This window comes from Aethalodelphis obliquidens, unplaced genomic scaffold (genome assembly GCF_003676395.1).
Source record: "Aethalodelphis obliquidens isolate GAN/ISIS:26980383/991018 unplaced genomic scaffold, ASM367639v1 scaffold16, whole genome shotgun sequence".
Lineage (NCBI taxonomy): Eukaryota > Metazoa > Chordata > Mammalia > Artiodactyla > Delphinidae > Aethalodelphis > Aethalodelphis obliquidens.
The window spans coordinates 19,092,727-19,114,697 of NW_020837960.1; the positions used below are offsets into that span (position 1 = coordinate 19,092,727).

Genomic DNA, 21,971 nt, shown 5'->3' on the forward strand with positions numbered 1-21,971 from the left:
CCTCGCCTTCAAAGTCTGATTCTCTAGGAATTCCTCCTCCCGTTGCCGGACCCCCAGACTGGGAAGCCTGACGTGGGGCTCAGAACCTTCACTCCAGCGGGTGGACTTCTGTGGTGTAAGTGTTCTCCAGTTTGTGAGTCGCCCACCCAGCAGTTATGGGATTTGATTTTATTGTGATTGCACCCCTCCTACTGTCTCACTGTGGCTTCTCCTTTGTCTTTGGATGTGGGGCATCTTTTTTGGTGAGTTCCAGTGTCTTCCTGTGGATGACTGTTCTGCAGTTAGTTGTGATTCTGGTGTTCGTGCAAGAGGGAGTGAGAGCACGTCCTTCTACTCCACCGTCTTGAACCAACCTTGAGTCATTAACTGTTTGGTGGGTCAAAAATATTCATTACAATGTATATAGAATCATTTCTAGGAAAAATGAGATATCAAGTTCCAGATAACTGATTTACATGTGAATTTCCTAAGAGCCAACCAGTTTATAAGCTTAAGTGTAATTGTAGCAGGGAATTCTCTGGCAGTCCAGTGGTTAGGACAGCACACTCTCACTGCTGAGGGCCCAGGTTCAATCCCTGTTTGGGGAATTAAGATCCCACAGGATGCACAATGCAGCCAAAAAAAAGAGTAATTATAGCTAATTTGAACTAAAAATGTAAAAGTCTAGAAGTCATGTGGTATCTTACTATGTCTGTTTTTAATACCATAGCACAAAAACAAAAACATACCATAGCACTACCCTGAGTGAATTGGCAGGAGGATTCTTCATGGCAAACTAAGATATGATAAATAAATACATGTATAATGTGTACACACATACAAACATACAGAACATAACATATTCAGAGACATTGAGATTTGGGATGTTCACCCTTAGGAGCACCCATGGGAATATAGAGTTCCCTCGATACTGTTCCTCACATCCGCTCGTGGTAAGATTCTATGTGGAATAGTCTTTGTCTTTTGAATTGAGGTAGAAAAAGAGGCACAAGACATAGAGGGAATCTTCTTACTCCCAGTCTTGACTCTCAGTTATTAGCAGCCAAACTCTCGGGAAACTGTCAGATTGCCTGTGTATGAGACTCTCCTGGAGTGGGTGTGGGAAAGGTGAAAGCCGTCTGGAGCAAGGAGAATAATAATAAATTGTATCAGCTACCATGTGAGGCCGATACCCCAAATCCAGACCCATGTTCACATCAGATGGAGCCCCTGACTCAGGCCTGTGGTTACTTGACCCTATGTCGGGGGCAGGAAAGACGAGCACGCCTCCTGTGGAGCACAGACGTGGTCAGGAAGTTAGATTGGTCAAGAAGGTTGGGTACCTACAACCTGAAGTTGAATTTGAAATAAATGCCACCCCAAAAGGTTGTTACACATTGGATCAGGTTCAGTTGTAAAGAACTGTACTTCAATCTTGAGTCATTACCTTTTTGACAAGTGTAAGATATTCATTACAAATACATAAAGCCTCATTTCTGGGGAAAATGACCTACCAGGTTTCAAGCAATCGATTTACATGTCAGTTTTTAAAGGGTCATCTAGTTTATAAGTGAAAGCATTAATTTAAACTAATTTGAACCAGAAAGTTTAACGGAGAAAATTATAGGGTGTCTGACTCTGTGCCTTTTTAATCCTTGAGCACTGCTTTGAGTGAATTGACAACAGGAAGACCTGATGGACCCACCACTAATACGTGAGATAGAAATAAAGATAGATGTCAACAAAAAATATATATATGTATATAAATGCAGAGAGAGAGAGCATGCGAGAATGAGAGAAACAGAGAGAGGAACGGGGAGAGAGGTCGATTATATTTGGGAGGTTCATTTTTAGGAGTATTCATGACATAACAGAGTGTCTTTGACGTTGTTTCTAAATCTTTTTACTGTAGCCTATGTAAGTATGTTTCAGGAGTCAAGAAATGTCTATAAACTTGATTCATGACTTCCCCCCCCAGGACTTAAGATTTTCATTACAAATGTATAAAGCCTCACTTACAGGGGAAAATGAAATAGCAGGTTTTAAATAACTGATTAGAATGTTATTTTTAGGACAACTAGGTTATAAATTGTAGAGCACTTGTAGCTAATGTGCACTTAAAAATAAGTCTAGGGAGATGTGAAGTCTTACCATGTGCATTTATAATCCTTTAGCTATGACCAGAGCGAGGTGGAAAAAGTAATTTGTGTTGAACCCTCCGATGAAAGGTGAGATATAATTATATATAGATAGTGTAAGGGGGGATATTGAGATTTGTGAAATTTATTCTGGGGACCATCTATGGCAATACAGAGTTTCTTCGACGCTTTATCTAAGGGTTTTGTTTGTTTTGCCAGCCTCAATATGTCACTTTCTTTCTTTTTTGGATCTATTTGGGGGGAAAAAAACGAACAGGTCATAAAAGGGAGTGTTCTTACCCCTAGTCTGTTTGTTACCCTTAGTTAGGAGCAGCCACTATCTGATACTTTCCTTTAGAAAAGTATCAAATTGCCCATGCATGGGCCGAGAGAGGACAGAATCATAATAGGAGTTAGGAGAAGGTCTCAGTGGATAGAGAGCAGAGGGGAACCCTCAGCAGAAAAAAATGGATCTGATAGATCCTGGATGTGTCCCTCACCTTCCAGAACTCTGCCACCATGTGAGGCTGGTGCCCCAAACCCAAACCCACCATCACATTGGAGGGAGCCCCTGCCTTGTCTTGACCCTGTCTGAAGGGCAGGAAAGACATCTATGATTTGTGAAGAGTTACTAGGTGGTGTAGGGACTTGAGAAGGCAGAAAATTATAGGACAAGTGAGATGAGTACCTACAAACTCAAGCTGAATTTGAAGTAAATTTAATCACAAAATGGTGTTTACACTTGGGGGTTAGGTTTGGGAGTAAAGAAATGTACATAAATTTGATTTATTAAGTTTTCCCACAGGACTAAGATTTTTATTACCTACATATAAAGTTCATTTCTACAGAAAAATTAAATACCAGGTTTTAAATAACTGATTAGAATGTTATTTTTAGGGCAACTAAATTATAAATTGCAGAGTAATTATAGCTAAATTGCATTTAAAAATAAATCTATAAGACACATGGAGTCTTACTATGTACATTTTAATCCTTTAGCCCTGACTCATGTGAATTGAGAGGCAGAGATAAAAGGTGAGATATAAATATAGAGAGAGGGGAAGAGGGAGGATATTGAGATTTGTGAAACCCAATTAGTTATGGAGTCCTTGTCTCAGGCAGTGATTTGAAACCTATTCAAGGAGAAGACGATATCCATGATATGTGAAAAGTAGGTGGTGCAGGGACCCAGGTTCCAAATAACTAATTGACATAATTTTTTTAGAGTTCAACCAGTTTATAAGTTCTAGAGCAAGTGTATCCAATTTCAGCCAAAAAAAGAAGTCATTTCGTGCTATGTACATTTTTAATCCTTCACAGTGACCCAAATAAATTGACATTAAAGGTCTTTGACTACTTTGATATATCTTGCCTTTTAGTTATGGTGCCTTCCAAGGCTGCTGATATAATTTACTTGCATCAGTGCTATCTATATATTATTAATCTCTATCTTTATAGAAAGAGTGAGACAGAAGCAGAGACAGAGACATAGGGAGAAACAGAGAGGGAAAGACTTGCAAAATTCAGTCTTAGAAGTATCCATGGAATACAGAGTTTTCTAGACAGTGATTCTAAATTTCTTTCTGTAAGATTGGGTCATCCAGTGAGCTAAGTCATGGTTCCTTTAGATTTAAGGAATTCTTTTTCTTCAAATAAGTTTTTCATATCACTGTTCCATGTAGCAAATCTCTAATGATATATTTTTGCATTTGTTGGCGGTTAAAGTATGACGGAACAGCTGTCCAAGATCGATGATGGTGAAGACATTGACCTTCTCAATTCACATTAGTAAGTCAGTTTGAAGTTCGGAGGGAGGGAGCTGTTGATGGATTTATCTTTTAGAAGATGGGGCTCATGTTGAGGTGAAAAAAAAAGGAGCTATGGAAAAGATAGCAAAATGTTTGGGAGGGAGGGTATAAAATGATTCCATTTGTATTTGTATGTAAGTACCATACTTGAAAAAATATTTCCACATATTCACAAGTGTTCTAGTTTGAAAATGTGAAAATATCCTTAGTAGAGACTAATTTTATTACAAAGTTTCTTTCTAAACAGAGGATTGCAGAATGCTACTTCTCTTCACTTGTGTTCCTTTCTCATTTTTCTTGGATATGTTCTGATTCCTAGTTTTGTTGATTTTGTCTATGAGCAAATGGGACTGAGAGCAAAAGCAAACATGTTTTGCTGATTAAAGACCTCTTAATGTCCGTTGGGATTTTATTAATTTTGACTTGTTTCTGAGTAATCTCACAAGAGTACTTCCTGTTGCACTGATCTGAAGGCATTTTTACCAGTACTCAATGACAGGGACACGATACCTTCTTAAAATCACACACGTCTGACTCCCCCTCCCCCAAACTACTATGTATAAAATAAGCATCAAGGATATATTGTACAGCACAGGGAAATATAGCCATTATTCTGTAATAACTTTAAATAGAATATAATCTATAAAATTATTGAATCACTATGTTGTACACCCGAAACTAATATAATATTGTAAATCAATTGTACTTCAAAAAAAAAGCCTATATGTCTGGACTGCAGAATTATTCATGCAATTTTTCTTCTGCTACTCTCTTGGCCAGTTACTGGCCAGTAACCATTTACCAGTAAATGGCCAGTAACCATTTACCAACTTGAATTAATGTTGGGGAGTGAGTATTGCTAAAGAGGCAATGAATTGGTTACTGTTGTAATCTGTTGGTGTCTAGACAAAAACAACATGAAAAATAAAGGGGCGACTAATGAATACAAGTAGTTCTTCAAATTACCCATGAATTTCCATTTTCTGTTTTTTCATCATGGGCCATCAGTGAAGAGTTCACTCTGCTACTTAATTAAATGATATGTCTGCATATTAACTATATATTTTCTGCAATGAGCCTGCCCAGGGTGGGGGCAAAATTTGAATAGACTGAGGAAGGCAAGCATTTCCTTCTTCTTACAAACAAAAAGTGTTAGTTTAGTTTTTTAAATGACAAATGCTTATGGTATAGATTTGGGTGGTATTTGCAATAGTCCCTGTGTGAGAGACACTGGTGTTTCAGACTGGGGGATGGTATTAGATTTGGAGTAAGACCTGGAATCAGTGCTTGGCTTTGGTATCTAATATGCGCTGGACACTTGGCAAAACACTAAACTACTTTAAATTTTAGGTCTTTTATCTGTAAACTGGTAATAATGCTATCTACAATATCTATCTACTGGGTGCTAGGTGTAGTATAATAAAAACCTAAAACTAAATGGGGAGTAATATGTACACACATATTATTCAGTGTGATTTTAAAACTCTAAAGCACCATAAATAATTTTTATACTAAAAACCAAAAGTAAAGCAATAAAATTTCACTATTAGGAAAATCAGAAAATACAAATAAGCAATAAATCTTCCCATTAATAGGCATTCCTAATGTTTAATAGACGCCCTTCAAGGTTCTTTAGGCTTTTTGTTTATGGATATGGTATAATACATTGTTTTAAAAATAACCTTATTAGTGACATATCATGACTATATTTCCATGCATTTATATTTGCATTTACAACATTATATTTTTTAATTTCAGATTTTTTATTGTTGCCTGAAGTTCTGCCTGTATTTGATTTTATTGATTTTTAAATTTGCAACATTCCTTTTGACAGCTGTATAATATTTCATGGTATAGATGTTTAAATTGTCATTCATTTAAATTGTCAGATATTTCTGGACATTTAAGCTGTGACTTCTTATAAAAAATGATGAATAACTTTGAGACCAAACCTCTGTATATTTTATTTCTTTACAATAAAAATTCTCGGAGGTGGAAATTCTGTGTCAAAAGGAACGTTTGTGAGGCTATTGATTTTGATACTTTGCACACCAAGATGCAGTGTACATTTCTTCCCCTTTCACGCTAGCCATTGCTCATCTTTTCAATGTTCGTAAATATGTTTGTTCTAATGCACATTTGACATTGTTTTTGTTTATACTTTTTTCATAGAACTTGTATTTCATTGTTTGCAAACTACCTTTGCCCGTTTAAAATCGGGGTGTTTATCACTGCCATTGGATAGAAAAGTTAAATATATCCTTTTTATATCATAGATAAGGCAAGTATTTTTTCCCAGGTTGTCTAGCTTTTCACTATATAGAAGTTTATAATCCTCATACAGTTGAATACATCTGTCCTTTTCTTTATGATTGATGCCTTTAGTGTCAGAAAGTCTTTCTCTACCTAAGATTTTAATATATTCACCAAAATTCATCTATGCTTTGAATTTATTTTCTATATTTAAATAAAACATCTGCCCAGGATTTATTTTGTATTAAGGTATAAAATGTAGGAGTCTACTTTTCTCCCAGGTGACTACTTAGTTTCCCCAGCATCAAAGTTGCATCCCCCTCCATTGTCCTTACCCTGATTTAATGATCCTTATTGCATTTATCACCTTATAACTTACTACCTTATTTACTTATTTATTACATTTATGGTCTGCACGAGACAGAATTTAAACATCATGATGGAAGAAAATTTTGTCCATTTTTTTAACTGCCGTACCTCCAGTGCCTCAAACAGTGCCATGGCACATAGTAGGCACTCAGTGAGTTTGGTTGAATGAATGAACCCATTATTGAAAACATTTATATCTTGTTCAAAGATTTTAAAATCCATCTCTATTATGTTATGAATCTTTATACACTGGGTCTTTCCAGAATCTATTTAATCATTTTTCTAGCCTTCTGATTTCAGCATGCTTTTCACACATTATAATTTATAGTGAACTAAAACATTTTTTAAAAACATAAGTTCCATCCTTTTCCTTGTCCCCTTTTGTTTTTGTAGTCTCAAATTACCTGTTTTTGTTGAGTGAGTTTGTTACCAAACTGTAGATAGCTATAGTTATTTTTCTGCTTTCTTTTTTTCTCTCCCTTTAACCTTTATACTATAATAAAGTATTTAAAAACCTATCTTGGTAAAGAGTGGCAATTTTCTGGTTCTATTTATCACCTTGCTCAAAGTTTTGTGTATTTTTGTCATTTTGTTTCTGATAGAAGGGTTCGTTTCAACATCTCTTGTAAGGCAGGTCTAGTGTTGATGAACTCCAGCTTCTCTTTGTCTGGGAAACCATTTATTTCTCCTTCATATCTGAATGATACCTGTGTTATATAGAGTATTCTTGGGTGACAGTTTTTTTCTTTCAGTATTTTGAGAATGTCATTCCACTCCCTCTTCGCCTGTAGGGTTTCTGCTGAGAAATCTGCTGATAGCCTAATAGTGGGGGTTCCCTGGTAGGTTACCATCCTTTTTGCCCTGGCTGATTTTAAAATTCTTTGTCATTCACTTTTAACAATTTTAATATTATGTGTCTTGGAGAAGGTCTTTTTGCATTGAGGTAATTAGGTGTTCTCTTAGCTTAATGGACTTGTAACTCCAGTTCCTTCTCCAAGTTTGGGATGTTCTCAGCTATTGTTTCTTTAAATAAACTCTCTGCTCCCTTTTCCCTCTCTTCTCCTCCTGGGATATGCACTATCCTAATGTTGTCCTTCCTGAAAGAGTAAGATAACTCTCTCAGGATTTCTTCCTTTTAAAAATCTTTTTTCTCTTTCCTCGTCTACTTGTATCATTTGTAGATTGCTATATTCCAGCTTGCTAATTCTCTCTTCCATATTGTCTGCTCTGTTTCCAGTGCTTCTAATGTGTTCATCTCATTTATTGAGTTCTTCAGCTCCAGAGTTTCTTTTTGGTTCCTTTTTATTTAAATTATTTTTTATTGACATATAGTTGATTTACAATGTTGTGTTAATTTCTGCTGTACAGCAAAGTGAATCAGTTATACCTATACATATATATCCACTCTATTGAGTAGAGTTCCCTGTACTACACAGTAGGTTCTTACTAGTTATCTATTTTATATATAGTAGTGTGTATATGTCAATCCCAATCTCCCAATTGTTTCTTTTTAGAGTTTCAGTCTCTTTGGTAAAATATTCTTTCTGTTCATTCATTTTTATTCCTGAGCTCATTAAACTACCTTTCTGAGTTTTCTTATATCTCATTAAGTTCATGGGCTGTGCCACTGCAGGTGGGGGAGTGGCAGTGAGGTTGTGGTCACCTCGGCGGCTGGAGGGACAGGATCCCAGGCCCCACTGTTGGTCAGTTACATGTAGCCATGGGTGCTGGTGTGGTCTGGAGCCTGTAGTCATGTGTGCTGCTTCCCCTGCTGCTACTGTGTTCTCTGAAGCTGTGGGCACAGCTGCTGTGGTCAGAGGGCCAGGATTGCAGGCACTGATTCCACTGTTCCCTCGTTCCATCTCTTCTAAGTGTTCCAATTCACCCGCCTTTAGATGTACAGATGTGTGGAGTCCTCTGGCAAACTGTTGTGTTGGACGATGGCACCTTTGTTGAGTTGTGGGTTTTATTGGTTGTAGATTGAAGGGCAGAGACAAAGGTAGTTTTTCACTCTGTCATGTTTCTGACATCGCTGTGAATGTACCATATTTTCTTATCCATTCACCCATTGATGGGCATTTGGATTATTTCCAGTTTTGGCCTGTTATGAGTAATGTGGCTATGAACATTTATGTACAAGTTTTTTGTGTGGACACAGCTTTCATTTATCTTGGGTTAGTGCCAAGAAATAGGATTGCTGATACTTATGGTAAAGTGTATGTTTAATTGTATAAGAAATAGTTTCCAAAATGGCAGTACCATTTCACATCTCTTCTTATCTTTAGGTTTTCATTTTCTTTCGTCAAGTTTTGTAATTTTCAGCATACAGATCCTGCACATATTTTGTTACTTTATAATAAAAGTATTTCATGGGTTTTGGTGCTAATATAAATGGTTCAGTTGCTTAAATTTCTACTTTTCAATCATTCATTGCTAGTATATAGAAATATAGTTGAATTTTGTATATTGACCTTTTATACAATAACTGTTAAACTCACTTATTCTGTTAGCTTTTTTGTAGATTCCTTGGGATTTTCTAGGTAGGCAAGCATCTCATCTACAAATAGTGAGAGTTTTATTTCTTCCTTTTCAATCTATAGGCCTTTTATTTCCATTTCTTGCTTTATTACATTGACTCCAATATAATTTTGAGTGGAAGAAATGTGAACTGACATCCTAGATTCCTAATCATTGGAAGAAAACATTCAGTCTCACCAGTAGGATTGATATCAGCCATAGTTTTTTTGTTTGTTTGTTTGTTTGTTTTGGGGGGGCATAAATGCCCCTTGTCAGGTTAAGGAAGTTCCCTTTTTTCCTAGTTCACTGAAAGTTTTTATCATAAATGGATGTTAAATTTTGTTTAAAATTTTTTTTACCTCTATTGAGATTATCATATGTTTTATTTTCCTTAGTTTGTTGACATGGCGAATTACATTATTTTTAGAATGTTGAACCATCCTTGAATTCCTGGAACAAACACCAAGTGGTCATGAATTTAAAATATATATACACTGCTGGATTCAATTTATTAATGTTTTGTTAAGGATTTTTGTATCTATATTTATGAGGGATATTGGTAATTTTCTTGTCAGGTAATGTCTTTACTGGTTTTGGTATCAGGGTAATGCTAATCTCCTAAAATGAGTTTGGAAGCAGTCCCTATTCTTCTGTTTTATGGAAGAGTTTGTTTAGATTTGTATCTTAAAGAATTAAATAGAATTCTCCTGTGAAGTCACTTGGGCTTGGACTTTTTTGTTGTTGTTGGAAAGTTTTAAACTACAAGTTCAATTTCTCTACTAGATATATTACCTTTTAAACTATTCAGGTTATCTATTTTTTCTTGAGCACATTTTAGTAGTTTGTGTCTTTCAAACAATATCTCCATTTAATCTAAGTTGTCATATGTGGCACCTTTAAAATTTCTGTAGTGATAAAATGCAATTAAATATCTTGTATAGTACTCTTCCACTTCACTGGTTTTATTAAATCGTGGCCAGAAAATGTAGTCTGAATAATTTTTATATTTTAGAATACCATTAAAGATTTTTTTATCTTGTAGGATAAATTTCTTTTAAAATTTCATAGAAATGCTTTAAATATGTTTTATCTACACAATAGAAAAAAATATATATATATAGTTTTTAAATAAATATATATATATTTTAAAATGGATAGTGTTTGACCAGGGACACTCAGATCTTATCCTTGCTACCAACACCCACTCCAAAGGGAAGTATATCCCTGAGGACCAAGCTGGGCAAAGGACACTCCTAGGTACTTTGGAGGTTCCTCTCTAAGTCCCAGTAAAGAATCCTAATGAGCTAACTTAGGTTGGACTCAGATCTAAAGCCTGACTCTGCTCTCTTCAACCTGAGTTTAATCTAGGAATACAGCCTTGTCTGTTGTGGATAGTTTGGTGGTGGTGGTGGTGGTGGGGGGGGGACCCAGAGCCCTGGAGTGAGAGCAGGAAAACCAAAGAATCATCCCAGTGCCTTTAATGCTTTGAGTATGACCACGTGCCTCCCTCCACCATCTGTGCATAGAAATAAGTGTCCAATGGGAAAGATAGGACCTGCCCCCAATGCAGATCCCACCCCTGTTCAGCATGGTCTTAATAGTATCTTATAGAGTCTACCTTCTATCAGTATAAAATAAGTCTTGGTCATAGTTAATATTTTTGCTTTGAATTCAACTTTGATATTAATATTACAACTTTTAATGTTTTGAGTTTTAACATTTGCATCTGATATCTTTGTCCATCTCTTTATTTTCAAACTATCATTTTAATTTAGTTTTTGTCCTTGTATACAGCATATAGTGCCTTTAGTTTTTAAACTTATCTAAAAGTATTTGTCAGTATTTGATGTGAGAGTAATGTGTTTGTATTTATTATCATTTCAGGTATGTTTGGTTTTATTTGCTATCATTTTATTTCGTTTTCTGTATTAAACACTTCTTGATATTTTTTCTTTAAATTTTTTTAACATTATGTTATTAGTTGATTTGTTTTTATTCGTTTTAATAATATGAAAGTTATAAACCTATTTTTAGAAAACATAATTGTACCTTTGTTTCTCCATCAATATCCAGTTTAAAACTGGACTTGTACCTGGGAAGATAGAAATGCAACATGCTTTTACTTCTGTCTTCTGAGAAACCTAAATTAATGTGGGAAAACCCTGCAAATTTAAATCCATACTTTTATCGAGAATTTTGTTATTTATCTTTGCTTTTAGAATCATTTGTTTACATTTCCACGTGCTACACTAACAATGATTATTTGGACTTAGTTCTGAATTTTTATGACTTTATTTCTTGACACCTTTTCTCTATAAGGCATCTTCCTTATTCTTGCCTCCTTCATTTTTATTCCTTGCTCAGTTGGCTCAAGCACTTCTCTGAGTAGTCATTTTTAGGAAAGTTACATGGTTGCACTGGGTGTTGGGGAGTGTATGTCTGTTGCTCCCAAATATGAATAGTACTTTTTCTAAATGTATAATTACCGAGTTACAGTCCTTTCCCAGCAAACTCCACACACATTGTTTGAAGCTGCATTTATATAGCACACTCTTTTTTTAAAAAAAACTCAATTCTATATTTACTGGGGGTAGTTTTGGGAGGCACTGAAAGTGATAGTAGAGCCTAAAGCCACCCCAAGCCATCCTTTTGTGCCCCAATGATTCTGTCGGGCATGGTTCTGTAAATTCACTTTGTCAAGTAAGTTCTGATTTGTTGTAACATTTCTTTGCTACCCAGAGATCTGATAGTCTGTCTGGGATCAGAAAGGGCTTGTATTAAGAGAATGGCAACCTCAGGGGAGGTTCACCTCTTTTGGCCAATCAGTTCCCCATCCACATCAACCTTTGCTCGCTAAGCCTGGGCAGGGGTAGTGGGTGCAGATGGAGAAGGGAGAAATTAGAGGGGGTGGGAGATCTTATAGCTCAGCTTAGCCCAACAGTATCTATCTGTGGCTCGTTCCACTTGGCAGTGCCCCAGTTCTATTCGGCATATATCCTCCCTCTTCTCCAGTCTTGGGCACAGTCTGTGAGCATTGCTTTGAGATTAAATCCCACTTGGGGTGGAATTTGGGTCACGTGTTGGAGGCTTCAGCAGGGCAAGAAATTGCTCCTCAATGACTACCTTGTCTCCAGCCATAGGGCAAAATGAGGCACAACTGCTGGCGCTATAAAACCGTTTCCTCCTACTAACAGAAGGAGCCCAGCCTCCAGTGTGTTTCCCCTTTGAAATGTATCTTACTAACATTCCTCACCTCCAAAGTGCACTTCCCACCCCAGCTGTGAGTCTCATTAATGCTTAACTGTCTTATTCATGGGGTGACTTGTTTCAAGAAATGAATATTACAAGACAAGAGCTTCCCTGAAGTCCCTTATTCTATTGTTGTAGAACAGGTCTGGCCATAGTTTGATGACTTGCCCAGGATCCCACAGCTCACTCATGGGAGAGCTGGAACACACATCTCTTCTACCATTCCCTTCTGTCTCCATGCTCTGTTGCTTTAGTTGATGACCCCAAGCTTAATCTTACCATTACGTTGGGATTAGAGCCTTACAGTGAAGGGAAAGTTTAGTGGTTTTTTTCACATATATTCTACATAGGAAAGAAAAAAAGAATCAGGTGAATTTTTTTTTTTTTTTTTTTGCGGTACGCGGGCCTCTCACTGCTGTGGCCTCTCCCGTTGCGGAGCACAGGCTCCGGACGCGCAGGCTCAGCGGCCATGGCTCACGGGCCCAGCTGCTCCGCGGCATGTGGGATCTTCCCGGACCGGGACACGAACCCGTGTTCCCTGCATCGGCAGGCAGACTTTCAAGCACTGCGCCACCAGGGAAGCCCCAGGTGAAATTTTTACAGTTATTAGTAAAAGCATTTTGTTAGGCAACTTCTGGAGACTTTAAAAATTATAAAGGCCTTTGTTGGTTAAATTCATACTATATGTTAGGAAAAATCTGATACACTTGAAAGCTCTGAAACTTTATTTTTACTTCTTATTGCAGCAGCAAGATTAAGAGAATTGTGTACTTGATTGTATCATCCTTCACTTTCAGGTATGTGAGACTCCAGAAAAGGAGGTAATTAAGTATGTGTTACATTTAATATCAATATTTTTTAATGGCAAAGGATCTGGGAGGGAAAAAAAAGCATTTCCACTGTCAGTATGTCGCTAAATGACCTTTGTGCCCCATTTAATGCAATCTAATTTTTCTTGGAATTTTAATTGAAGCTAAACATTAAGAATTGCAAAGAAATGGCATGTACGGAGTCTAATATCAACATATTAACATGTTTTTTTCTACCTGTAAAAGTAAAAATAATGAAACATGAATTTCAAAATTCTATAGTTATAAGGAAAGTGTTTTAGTAAATATTAATAAATACTAGGTGTTTATTCACCTAGAATTACTCAATTCTGGAAACATTTTACTTAGATCTTTCTTCTCTACATGATAGTAAGATTTCATACTATGTTACAGGTTCACACAATGTACTTGCTTCCTTTTAAATTGATATTTTAATTTGCATTGCAATTGTGAAAAAGTGCTTTAAGATTAATTTATCTACATAGAGTATACAAATAGTATAATCAACTTACAGAGAATGTGTTTAGCATATACAGGAAAAAGGCTTAGGAGTTACTTTAGAGTTCAATTATGTATGTATTTATTGAATTGAATTCCTTCTTACGTGCCCAGAACTGTGCCAGAACCATCCATTGATATGTAATCTTATATTTGTTGATAAACTCACTGATAAGAGGCCTTACTGGTCAAAGTAGTCTTTTAAGGGCTTATGTTAGTCATGCTTTCACTTGGTTTTTATTACTAAATTCTTTAAAAATATCAAGATTAATGAGGTTTAATTTATTGAGGGAAATGGGTAGAAGACCCTTCTAAAATTCTTAAATTTTAAGAAGGGTTTACAATTGGAAACGTAATTTTAATGTAGTTTGCCTCTTCTGTCTTGGAGTGTTGGTCTGATGTGTCTTAATATAAAAGGGCATGATATCATGAAGTGGTTTAGTGGGAAATTTATGTCTCTAACAACTGCTTCTATTGGGTGAAAGCAGAGTCATTTATGTTGAGGTTCTAAGGGCAGTTCTCCCTACCACTGAACAGTTTAACCCCAAATAATCACATTTTGATATCAGATCATTGGGCTGAAGTTAGTCTACCTATAGGTGTGAAAACCACTTTATCCTTATTTGGTTTATTTATTTGTTGTAGAATATTTGGAATTTTGCTGACCTTTGTGGATGTGTCCCTCATCATTACAGACATAGTTGTCTCTGATAGCACGATGTATATTCCTGTGGAATATCGTTCAGTTTCTTTAGCTATTGCTTTATTTTTTTTCATGGATGTTTTCCTTCGAGTATTTATAGAAGGGTAAGTTTGATTAATTTTTTAAAAGCACATAGAGCTATTTTGTACTGCTATGAGAAGCATCCCAAGGAATTACCAGGTCAACCCAACTAAATGTGCCCCTCTTTATCAAAATAATTCTCCTTGAAGGCATACTCCACAAGAGAAACAACGATCCAAATCCCAATTTCTATCAGATTGAGCTTTAATAGTACTATTGCAACTGGCACTCTAGCCTCCAAACCATGTATTCTAGATAGTTCCTTCAACAGGTAAAGCTTAAAGGGTTTGCAAAATGGGGCCAGGCAGCTAATATGTCTACATGCATGTTATTAAGAGGAATATGTATGTGAAGTATAAATATTGATATTTTTATTGAGTTCAATGTAAATAAAAGCTGACAGTATATTAAGTACTAGATAATAGATCATGAGCAAACCCTACCTCAGTTAAAATAAAAATTTGTGGTACTTCCCTGGTGGTCCAGTGGTTAGGACTCCATGCTTCCACTGCAGGGGGCATGGGTTTGATCCCTGGTCGGGGAACTAAGATCCTGCAAGCTGCACGGCCAAAAAATTTTTTAAAAATGAGAAATTTAAAAATAAATGAACAAAAACTTGTGTTAAGCTCTATGGGAGAGCGAGTCAGGGACTAAACTCCCCAGCCTCACTTCATCAGAGCATTTTGGAACATGCTTGTCTCCTTTCTGGCTGAATCTCTGTCCTCGTGCCTCTGAGCTGAGGACAGTTGCCCACTCCCAGGTTACTCAGAGCCTAAAGGGGCTATCCCAGGATTAGAAGATGATTTCCCTGGAGCCCCAGTGCCAATGGCTGAAGGAGCTAGTGTTGAGGAGGTGCCAGGGCTGAAAGTTCAGCTTTGCACAGAGGAGGCCACACCAGCTCACTGGAATTCCACTGTGGGTGCAAAGCCAGGTGATGAGTTTGCAGGCCAAAGTAGTGGACCCATCTTCCTCTCACAAGCTCCTTTCATGCACATCTTACAGCCCGTTTCTCTAGGGCTGTGACATGTTCAGCTTCCATTGTGCGATAGCATCGCTCACCATCCCATCTCTCTCTCCCACCTGTGTGAAGGCAATGCTTGTCTCTTGTTCAATGGTTTGGTTATATCTCTTACTATACTATGGTTATACTTGCCATACTGATGTTCTTGTCCTATATAAGTATAAAATGAGTATGAATATTTTTTTCCTTAATCTAGTCTAGTAAATGCACTTTAAATCATTCATCAAGGGCTTCCCTGGTGGCGCAGTAGTTGAGAATCTGCCTGCTAATGCAGGGGATACGGGTTCGTGCCCTGGTCTGGGAAGATCCCACATGCCGCGGAGCAACTAGCCCCATGAGCCACAACTACTGAGCCTGCGCATCTGGAGCCTGTGCTCTGCAACAAGAGAGGCCACGACAGTGAGCGGCCCGCACACTGCGATGAAGAGTGGCCCCTGCTCGCCGCCACTGGAGAAAGCCCTCGCACAGAAACGAAGACCCAACACAGCCAAAAATAAATAAATAAATCATTCATCAAAGCTGAATTCCTTTTTTTTTTTTTTTTTTTTTTTGCGGTATGCGGGCCTCTCAGTGTTGTGGCCTCTCCCGTTGTGGAGCACAGGCTCCGGACGCGCAGGCTCAGTGGCCATGGCTCACGGGCCCAGCCGCTCCACGGCATGTGGGATCCTCCCAGACCGGGGCACGAACCCGCGTCCCCTGCATCAGCAGGCGGACTCCCAACCACTGCGCCACCAGGGAAGCCCTGAATTCCTTTTTTTAAAAAATATTTATTTTGGCTGCGCTGGTTCTTAGTTGCAGCATGCGGACTCTTAGTTGCAGCATGCACGTGGGATCTAGTTCCCTGACCAGGAATCTAACCCGGGCTCCCTGCATCAGGAGCGCAGTCTTACCCACTGGACCACCAGGGAAATCCCAAACCAGAAATCTTAAGGGGGATGAGTCAAATAATTTGTGCTTTTAAAATATCCCTACCTCTTCTTTGGGGAAGCATAAACTTATATATATATATTTTTTGTTACAGGATACGACGGTATTTTTCTGATATATTTAACTCCTTAGATGCTGCCATTATTGTGGTGACTCTACTGGTCAATATTGCTTGTATTTTCTATGACTTTAAGGTTCTTAAAGATTTCCCCAAGTAAGAAACATATGCTTCCCTTCTCTTAAAGTTTTTCTTTCTTAAAAAATATTTTCTGTGGCTTTCATTTTGTGTAATCTTTTAAACTCTGAATGTGCTAATTCTGTGCTAAATGAGCTGCTTGAAAATGAAACGTTGAGATAAATTTCCACATATCTGGAAACTAAAGGATGGTGGTGTTTAGGGACCAGTGAAGGGTGTCCACACTGAGTACCTTTAGTTGAATGAAGAAGATGATGCCCCCAAAGAAGAAACTGGGGACTTGCCTCTTGTCCCAACTTGAACTTCTCTACATTTTGAAATTCCCACTAAATTCCCATTTGCGCTTCAACCACAAATTTCTTACACGTGAAATTCCTGGGTTTTTCCTATAACCAAGAGAGTACTGGTTTGAGTTGATGAAAAATGTGAGTGCCTCCAATGATGATTCTCTAAAAAGGAACAAATGGAAGAGAAAAACGAGGTGACAGGGGTAGAAACACAGAGGTACAATTTTTGCAGTATAGTTAACATGATGAAAGCTGAGGCAAGGTTAGAACCATTAGGGATCAAACAAAAATGTGTATGAGAGACCGATGGCTTTTTTCTTTCTCCTCCTCTTTCTACTGTGGCAGTGAGAAGAAAAAGAGCAAAAGTGTTCTAGGATGTAGCTGTTGGGTGGCTCACTAGGCCTATTCCTTAGTCAGATAGCTTGCCACTTCCTGCACTCCAGCTTCTCAGGACTTTCCCTCAGGTCCCAACAAAACTTGATGTGACAAGCTTTCGGAGTTTTTGAAAATAACCAAAACCAGTATGGTCTTCAGACAGGCAACCTCAGCATCACCGAAGAGCTTGTCAGAAATACAAGAAGAAAAACACCTCAGGGCCCACTCTAGACCTACTGAATCAGCATGCACACACAAGCTAGAGAAGCGCTAGCCCAAACCATCAGTTCTTTGCCATCGTGTTTCTTCCTGATGGTAGGAAGTAACTCATCTGCTACCTGCCTGATGTGTGTTCACAGCTCTAGTGAACCCCTGTTACTCATGGGAGTAACAGGGGAATAAGAATTCTGTTTTGATGGGAAAAAGATTGAAAAATGCTTGTCTTAAACCACAGAAGTTAAACCCACAAATTCTGAGAGTCTACCATATGACTACTTCTTTAAATCAGAGTTTCTCAACACCAGCACTACTGATATTTTGGACAGATACATTTTTAGTAAGGGAGCTGTCCTGTGCATCGGTACTGAACAGCATCCCTGGCCTCTACCCACTAGATGCAAGTAGCAGCCCCTCGCAGGCAGTTGTGACAACGAAACATGTCTCTGGGCATTGCCAAATATGCCCGGGGTGGGCGGGAGGCTTGGGCCAGGGGGTCGTGTGCAAAATTGCCCCTGGTTAAGAGCCACTGCTCTAAACTTAGTCCATACTGACAAAATCCTCTGTTTCTAAAGCAAAAATGCATCTTTTATTGTTAGGTCGACAATTATTTTACGACCTCTACGACTTATCACTCTAATAAGAGTTTTTCATCTGGCTCATCAAAAAAGACATCTTGAAATGCTGACCAGGAGGATGGTAAGTGGGCAAAATATGTTTATGATTCAGAAAAAATGTTTGTGCTTCAGGAAATACTGGCAAGGGTTGTAGATATCTATATATTGTTCTTTTTTTATGTTGAGTTATGTTTTACAAATGAATGATTGTTTTAAACCCTCAGGTTTCAGGAAACAAACGGCGATACAAGAAGGATGGATTTGAGTTAGACCTCACTTACATTACTGGTTTGTGAAGCTTTCATATATTAACATCACATTTTTCTTGTGTGTGAGTAATTATATGCTAATTTTGTTCTTTCCCTGTCTGAGGCATGTTCTTTCAAAGCATTTTTTATCCACGAAGACATATGCCACTATGATAGTGGGACATATTTGGAGTTTAACCCTGAAAATGGAAAAATCTTAATTTTCATCTCAATTCAGGGCTACTTGCTTATAGTATAGGAAGTTGAATGGATTTTCAGCTGACTCCATTTGTTTGGTTTAGAATTTATTGAATTCTAGTAGTTATCCTCGGTCCCAAGGATTTCGGAGAGGCCTGTTCTCTTCCTAGAACGCTGAAGTCATTGCTTTGTAGGTCTGGGTTTCTGAGTCAGGGGAACACTGGAAAGCATCCTAGGAGTTCCCAACATTGCTGGAGCCCAGATCTCTCATTTTTCTTTGGTGTTTAAAAAAGAAATCAATTCCCACCACAGGGGGCCCTCCAGACAAAAGTCAACGCAAATCTGTTGCATAAGGTTGGAACCAGTTGAGACTTGGGAAGACTGAATGTAATGGTCAAAATAGTGGATACTTTAATATCCAGTATTGGATATTAAAGTTGATTATCCTGAGGGTTAGTTAGCTTTTTTCCTGTCATTCTCAATCCTGACAGTTCTTTTCTATGAAAGCAGTCTGATTATATGTAAGTCGAGTTCTCATATATTGTTTCACATCTATAACATTTGTTAATAGTGACTGTTTTGACTTCCAGAGCGTATTATTGCCATGTCATTCCCATCTTCTGGAAAGCAGTCTTTCTATAGGAATCCCATTAAGGTAAGAGTTTTTACCTCTTACCTTAATGCTCACATTTCTCAGTAAGCATAGACTGTGGAATTGTGAGATAATGTGGGCCCAGAGATGACAGTGTTCTCCTAAAAATTTACTCTTTCAGGTAAAAAATTATCATGGATTGCTATCAATTAGCTTTCGCTCTGTGATGAATCACCCGCAAACTTAAATGACTTATAACAGCAAACATTTACTTTGCTCGTGATAATGTGGTTTGTGAATTTGAGTTGCGCTTAACTGATCAGGGACACGCTTAACTAATTTCAGCAGAGCTAACTCATGCATCTGTGGGCAGCAGCTGGGCATCTGAGGGTGGGCTAGTCTAAAATGGCATTGCTGGCTGGCTCCAAGTGATGTCTCATTCTGTAACAGGCTAGCTCAGGCTTGTTCACATAAGGCAGTGGCAAGGACCTCACTAGCATCAAAGAATGCAGAGGCCCTGGCTCTCAACTAGTATAATGTGGCTTCTACCTTATCCTATTGGACAAGCAAACTACAAACCCGGTTCAGATTCAAGCAGACGACAGATGCCGTCTCTGGAAGGCAGGAATTGTGGTGAATTGTGGCTGTTTTTCATGATCTGTCATAGGGAAGAAGATTGAGAATTCTTTAACTAAAGTGTGTATTCTTAGATTGAGATCCTAAATTACAGTGGATACATACTGCTTTAGGTCCTGTAGATTAAATAAAGTTCAAACATCAAGTGATGCTTACTATGAAATGCCAGTTAAAAGTCATTGTTTAAGAAGTTTGCATATGTGTGTGGGTGTGTATACATTAGTGCAATTTACAGTATTTGTTCTATCTCAATAAAACTGTAATTTTGTATGTATATGTGTGTATGTCTATATATGTGTATATATAATTATACTTTGAGGCATGTAAATTGTGCTAATCTCATGTATATCTTGGTAAAATTATATATAGGCATATATACAGCCAACACCCCTATCAAAATATAGAACATTTCTTGCTCTTTTTCAGTCAATACCCCAACACACTGGAGGTAATTACTATTCTCCCTTGTGTCACAACAGATTAGTTCTACTTTTTCTTGAATTTCACATAAATGGAATCATAGACTACATCTTCTGTGACCAGCTTTTTATGCTTAAAATGAATTCTGTGGGATTTATCCAATATTGTTGGGTGTACAGTAGTTCTTTCTAAATGGTATAAAATAACATTTATTGCTTCTAGAATACTGATTGAAAGCTCAAGCATTCAGTTTACTTACAGAAATTATACAATTATACATTGCTTCACAAAGGCAGCAAACACATTACACTCTAAAAAGTCTCTTTTACAGAAAATTAAAAATTCTAAATATCAAAAGGTACATCTGAAGAAACAAGTATAAATTTGGCAGCCAGTAATTTTGACAGGAAGTTGTACGGCTTGCGTGACTTTAATCTGTGAATATGACCTTCAGTCATTTAGCTCAAGTTCATCGTTAATTTAGTTTTCCAGTGTAATTGTGTTTCATACCATTGACATTTGCATACTCTAGAATATGTTAGAAAGAAATGTGTAGTATTCACAAATGTTCAGAAAAGCAAGCAAAAGTTCTGTGAATCTGCCCAGTTCTTCTGAGACGGTCTCACATCAACTTCATAAGCATATTCAATCCTACAAAATAGTAAGCTAATGTTTGAACACAATTTCCAAGATAAAGCACATTTTCTCACAAATGGTGAAGTCTTCTTCTCAAGCACCACAAAAGTATACAAAAGAATTTTAGGTTGAACAGATCTCTCAGAACGTGTTTAACCTGATATTTCAACAGACTTAAAGTTTCCATGGTTTCACAAGGACCAGATTTTTAATTACTTAGAGGAGAAAGGAACGGCTTTGAAAGATGTGGACTCGATCATTACCAATAGAAAAAGTATCCAATGCATATCTTATAGAGACAGAAAAATAGAACATTTCCCCTCTCAGAATAATGTGTATATAATTATATGTAATATATATTATATATACTATACTATATAGCATATATAAGATAATGTATAGTTGTACATGTAATTATATAATATATAATACATTTCCCTCTTAAAATAGTGTATATTTAAATAAAATATATATTACAGTATATATTAAATATATATTAATATATAATATATAAAATTAGAATATAGTAAATGTAATATATATCATATGTTATATACAATTATATGTTATCTATTACTGCATATAAATTTTATATAGTATAACTATTATTCTATTTATAAATATATATTACATATATATCTTATCTCTTATAGAAACAGAAAAATATAACATTTCCCCCTTAGAATAATACATGTATACTTATATATAATATATATTATACAGAATAATATATAATTACATGTATAAATTATATATTATATGTATATGTCTTATATAACATGTAAATATATTATTCCATTTATAAATATATAATATAAACTTATCTCTTATAGAAACAGAAAAATATAACATTTCCCCTTTTTAATAATATATTATATTTATATATAGTATATTATGTTATTATATATAATTATATAATATATAAATTATATAACTATATTACATATCATATAATTATATAACAATAATATATAAGTATGCATATATTATGAATATATTAACATCATAAACATATAATACTATAAGTATATAGATATGTAACTTATATAAATTTATAAATTATATATTATATAATTATATAATTTATATTTTGTATGAATGATATGTAAATTAAAATTTATATATCATTTATGCAATATATAATTCTGTTATATACATTATTTGTATATAATGTTAT

General features: G+C 36.6%; 1 protein-coding gene across 1 annotated transcript in view; it reads left to right on the forward strand.

Annotated features, from left to right (window-relative positions):
- Positions 1-278: 278 nt before the first annotated feature.
- The window catches only part of LOC113625668 (phosphatidylinositol 3,4,5-trisphosphate 3-phosphatase TPTE2-like), a 59,078-nt gene continuing 37,385 nt past the window's right edge, over positions 279-21,971 (forward strand). Inside the window, exons 1-10 of the mRNA XM_027116429.1 lie at positions 279-373; positions 1,640-1,693; positions 3,117-3,152; positions 3,843-3,905; positions 13,060-13,110; positions 14,287-14,448; positions 16,468-16,587; positions 18,047-18,146; positions 18,289-18,352; positions 19,101-19,165. Coding sequence (XP_026972230.1) covers positions 3,844-3,905; positions 13,060-13,110; positions 14,287-14,448; positions 16,468-16,587; positions 18,047-18,146; positions 18,289-18,352; positions 19,101-19,165 — 624 coding nt within the window. The 5' untranslated portion in view covers positions 279-373; positions 1,640-1,693; positions 3,117-3,152; position 3,843. The remainder of the gene's footprint in view (positions 374-1,639; positions 1,694-3,116; positions 3,153-3,842; positions 3,906-13,059; positions 13,111-14,286; positions 14,449-16,467; positions 16,588-18,046; positions 18,147-18,288; positions 18,353-19,100; positions 19,166-21,971) is intronic.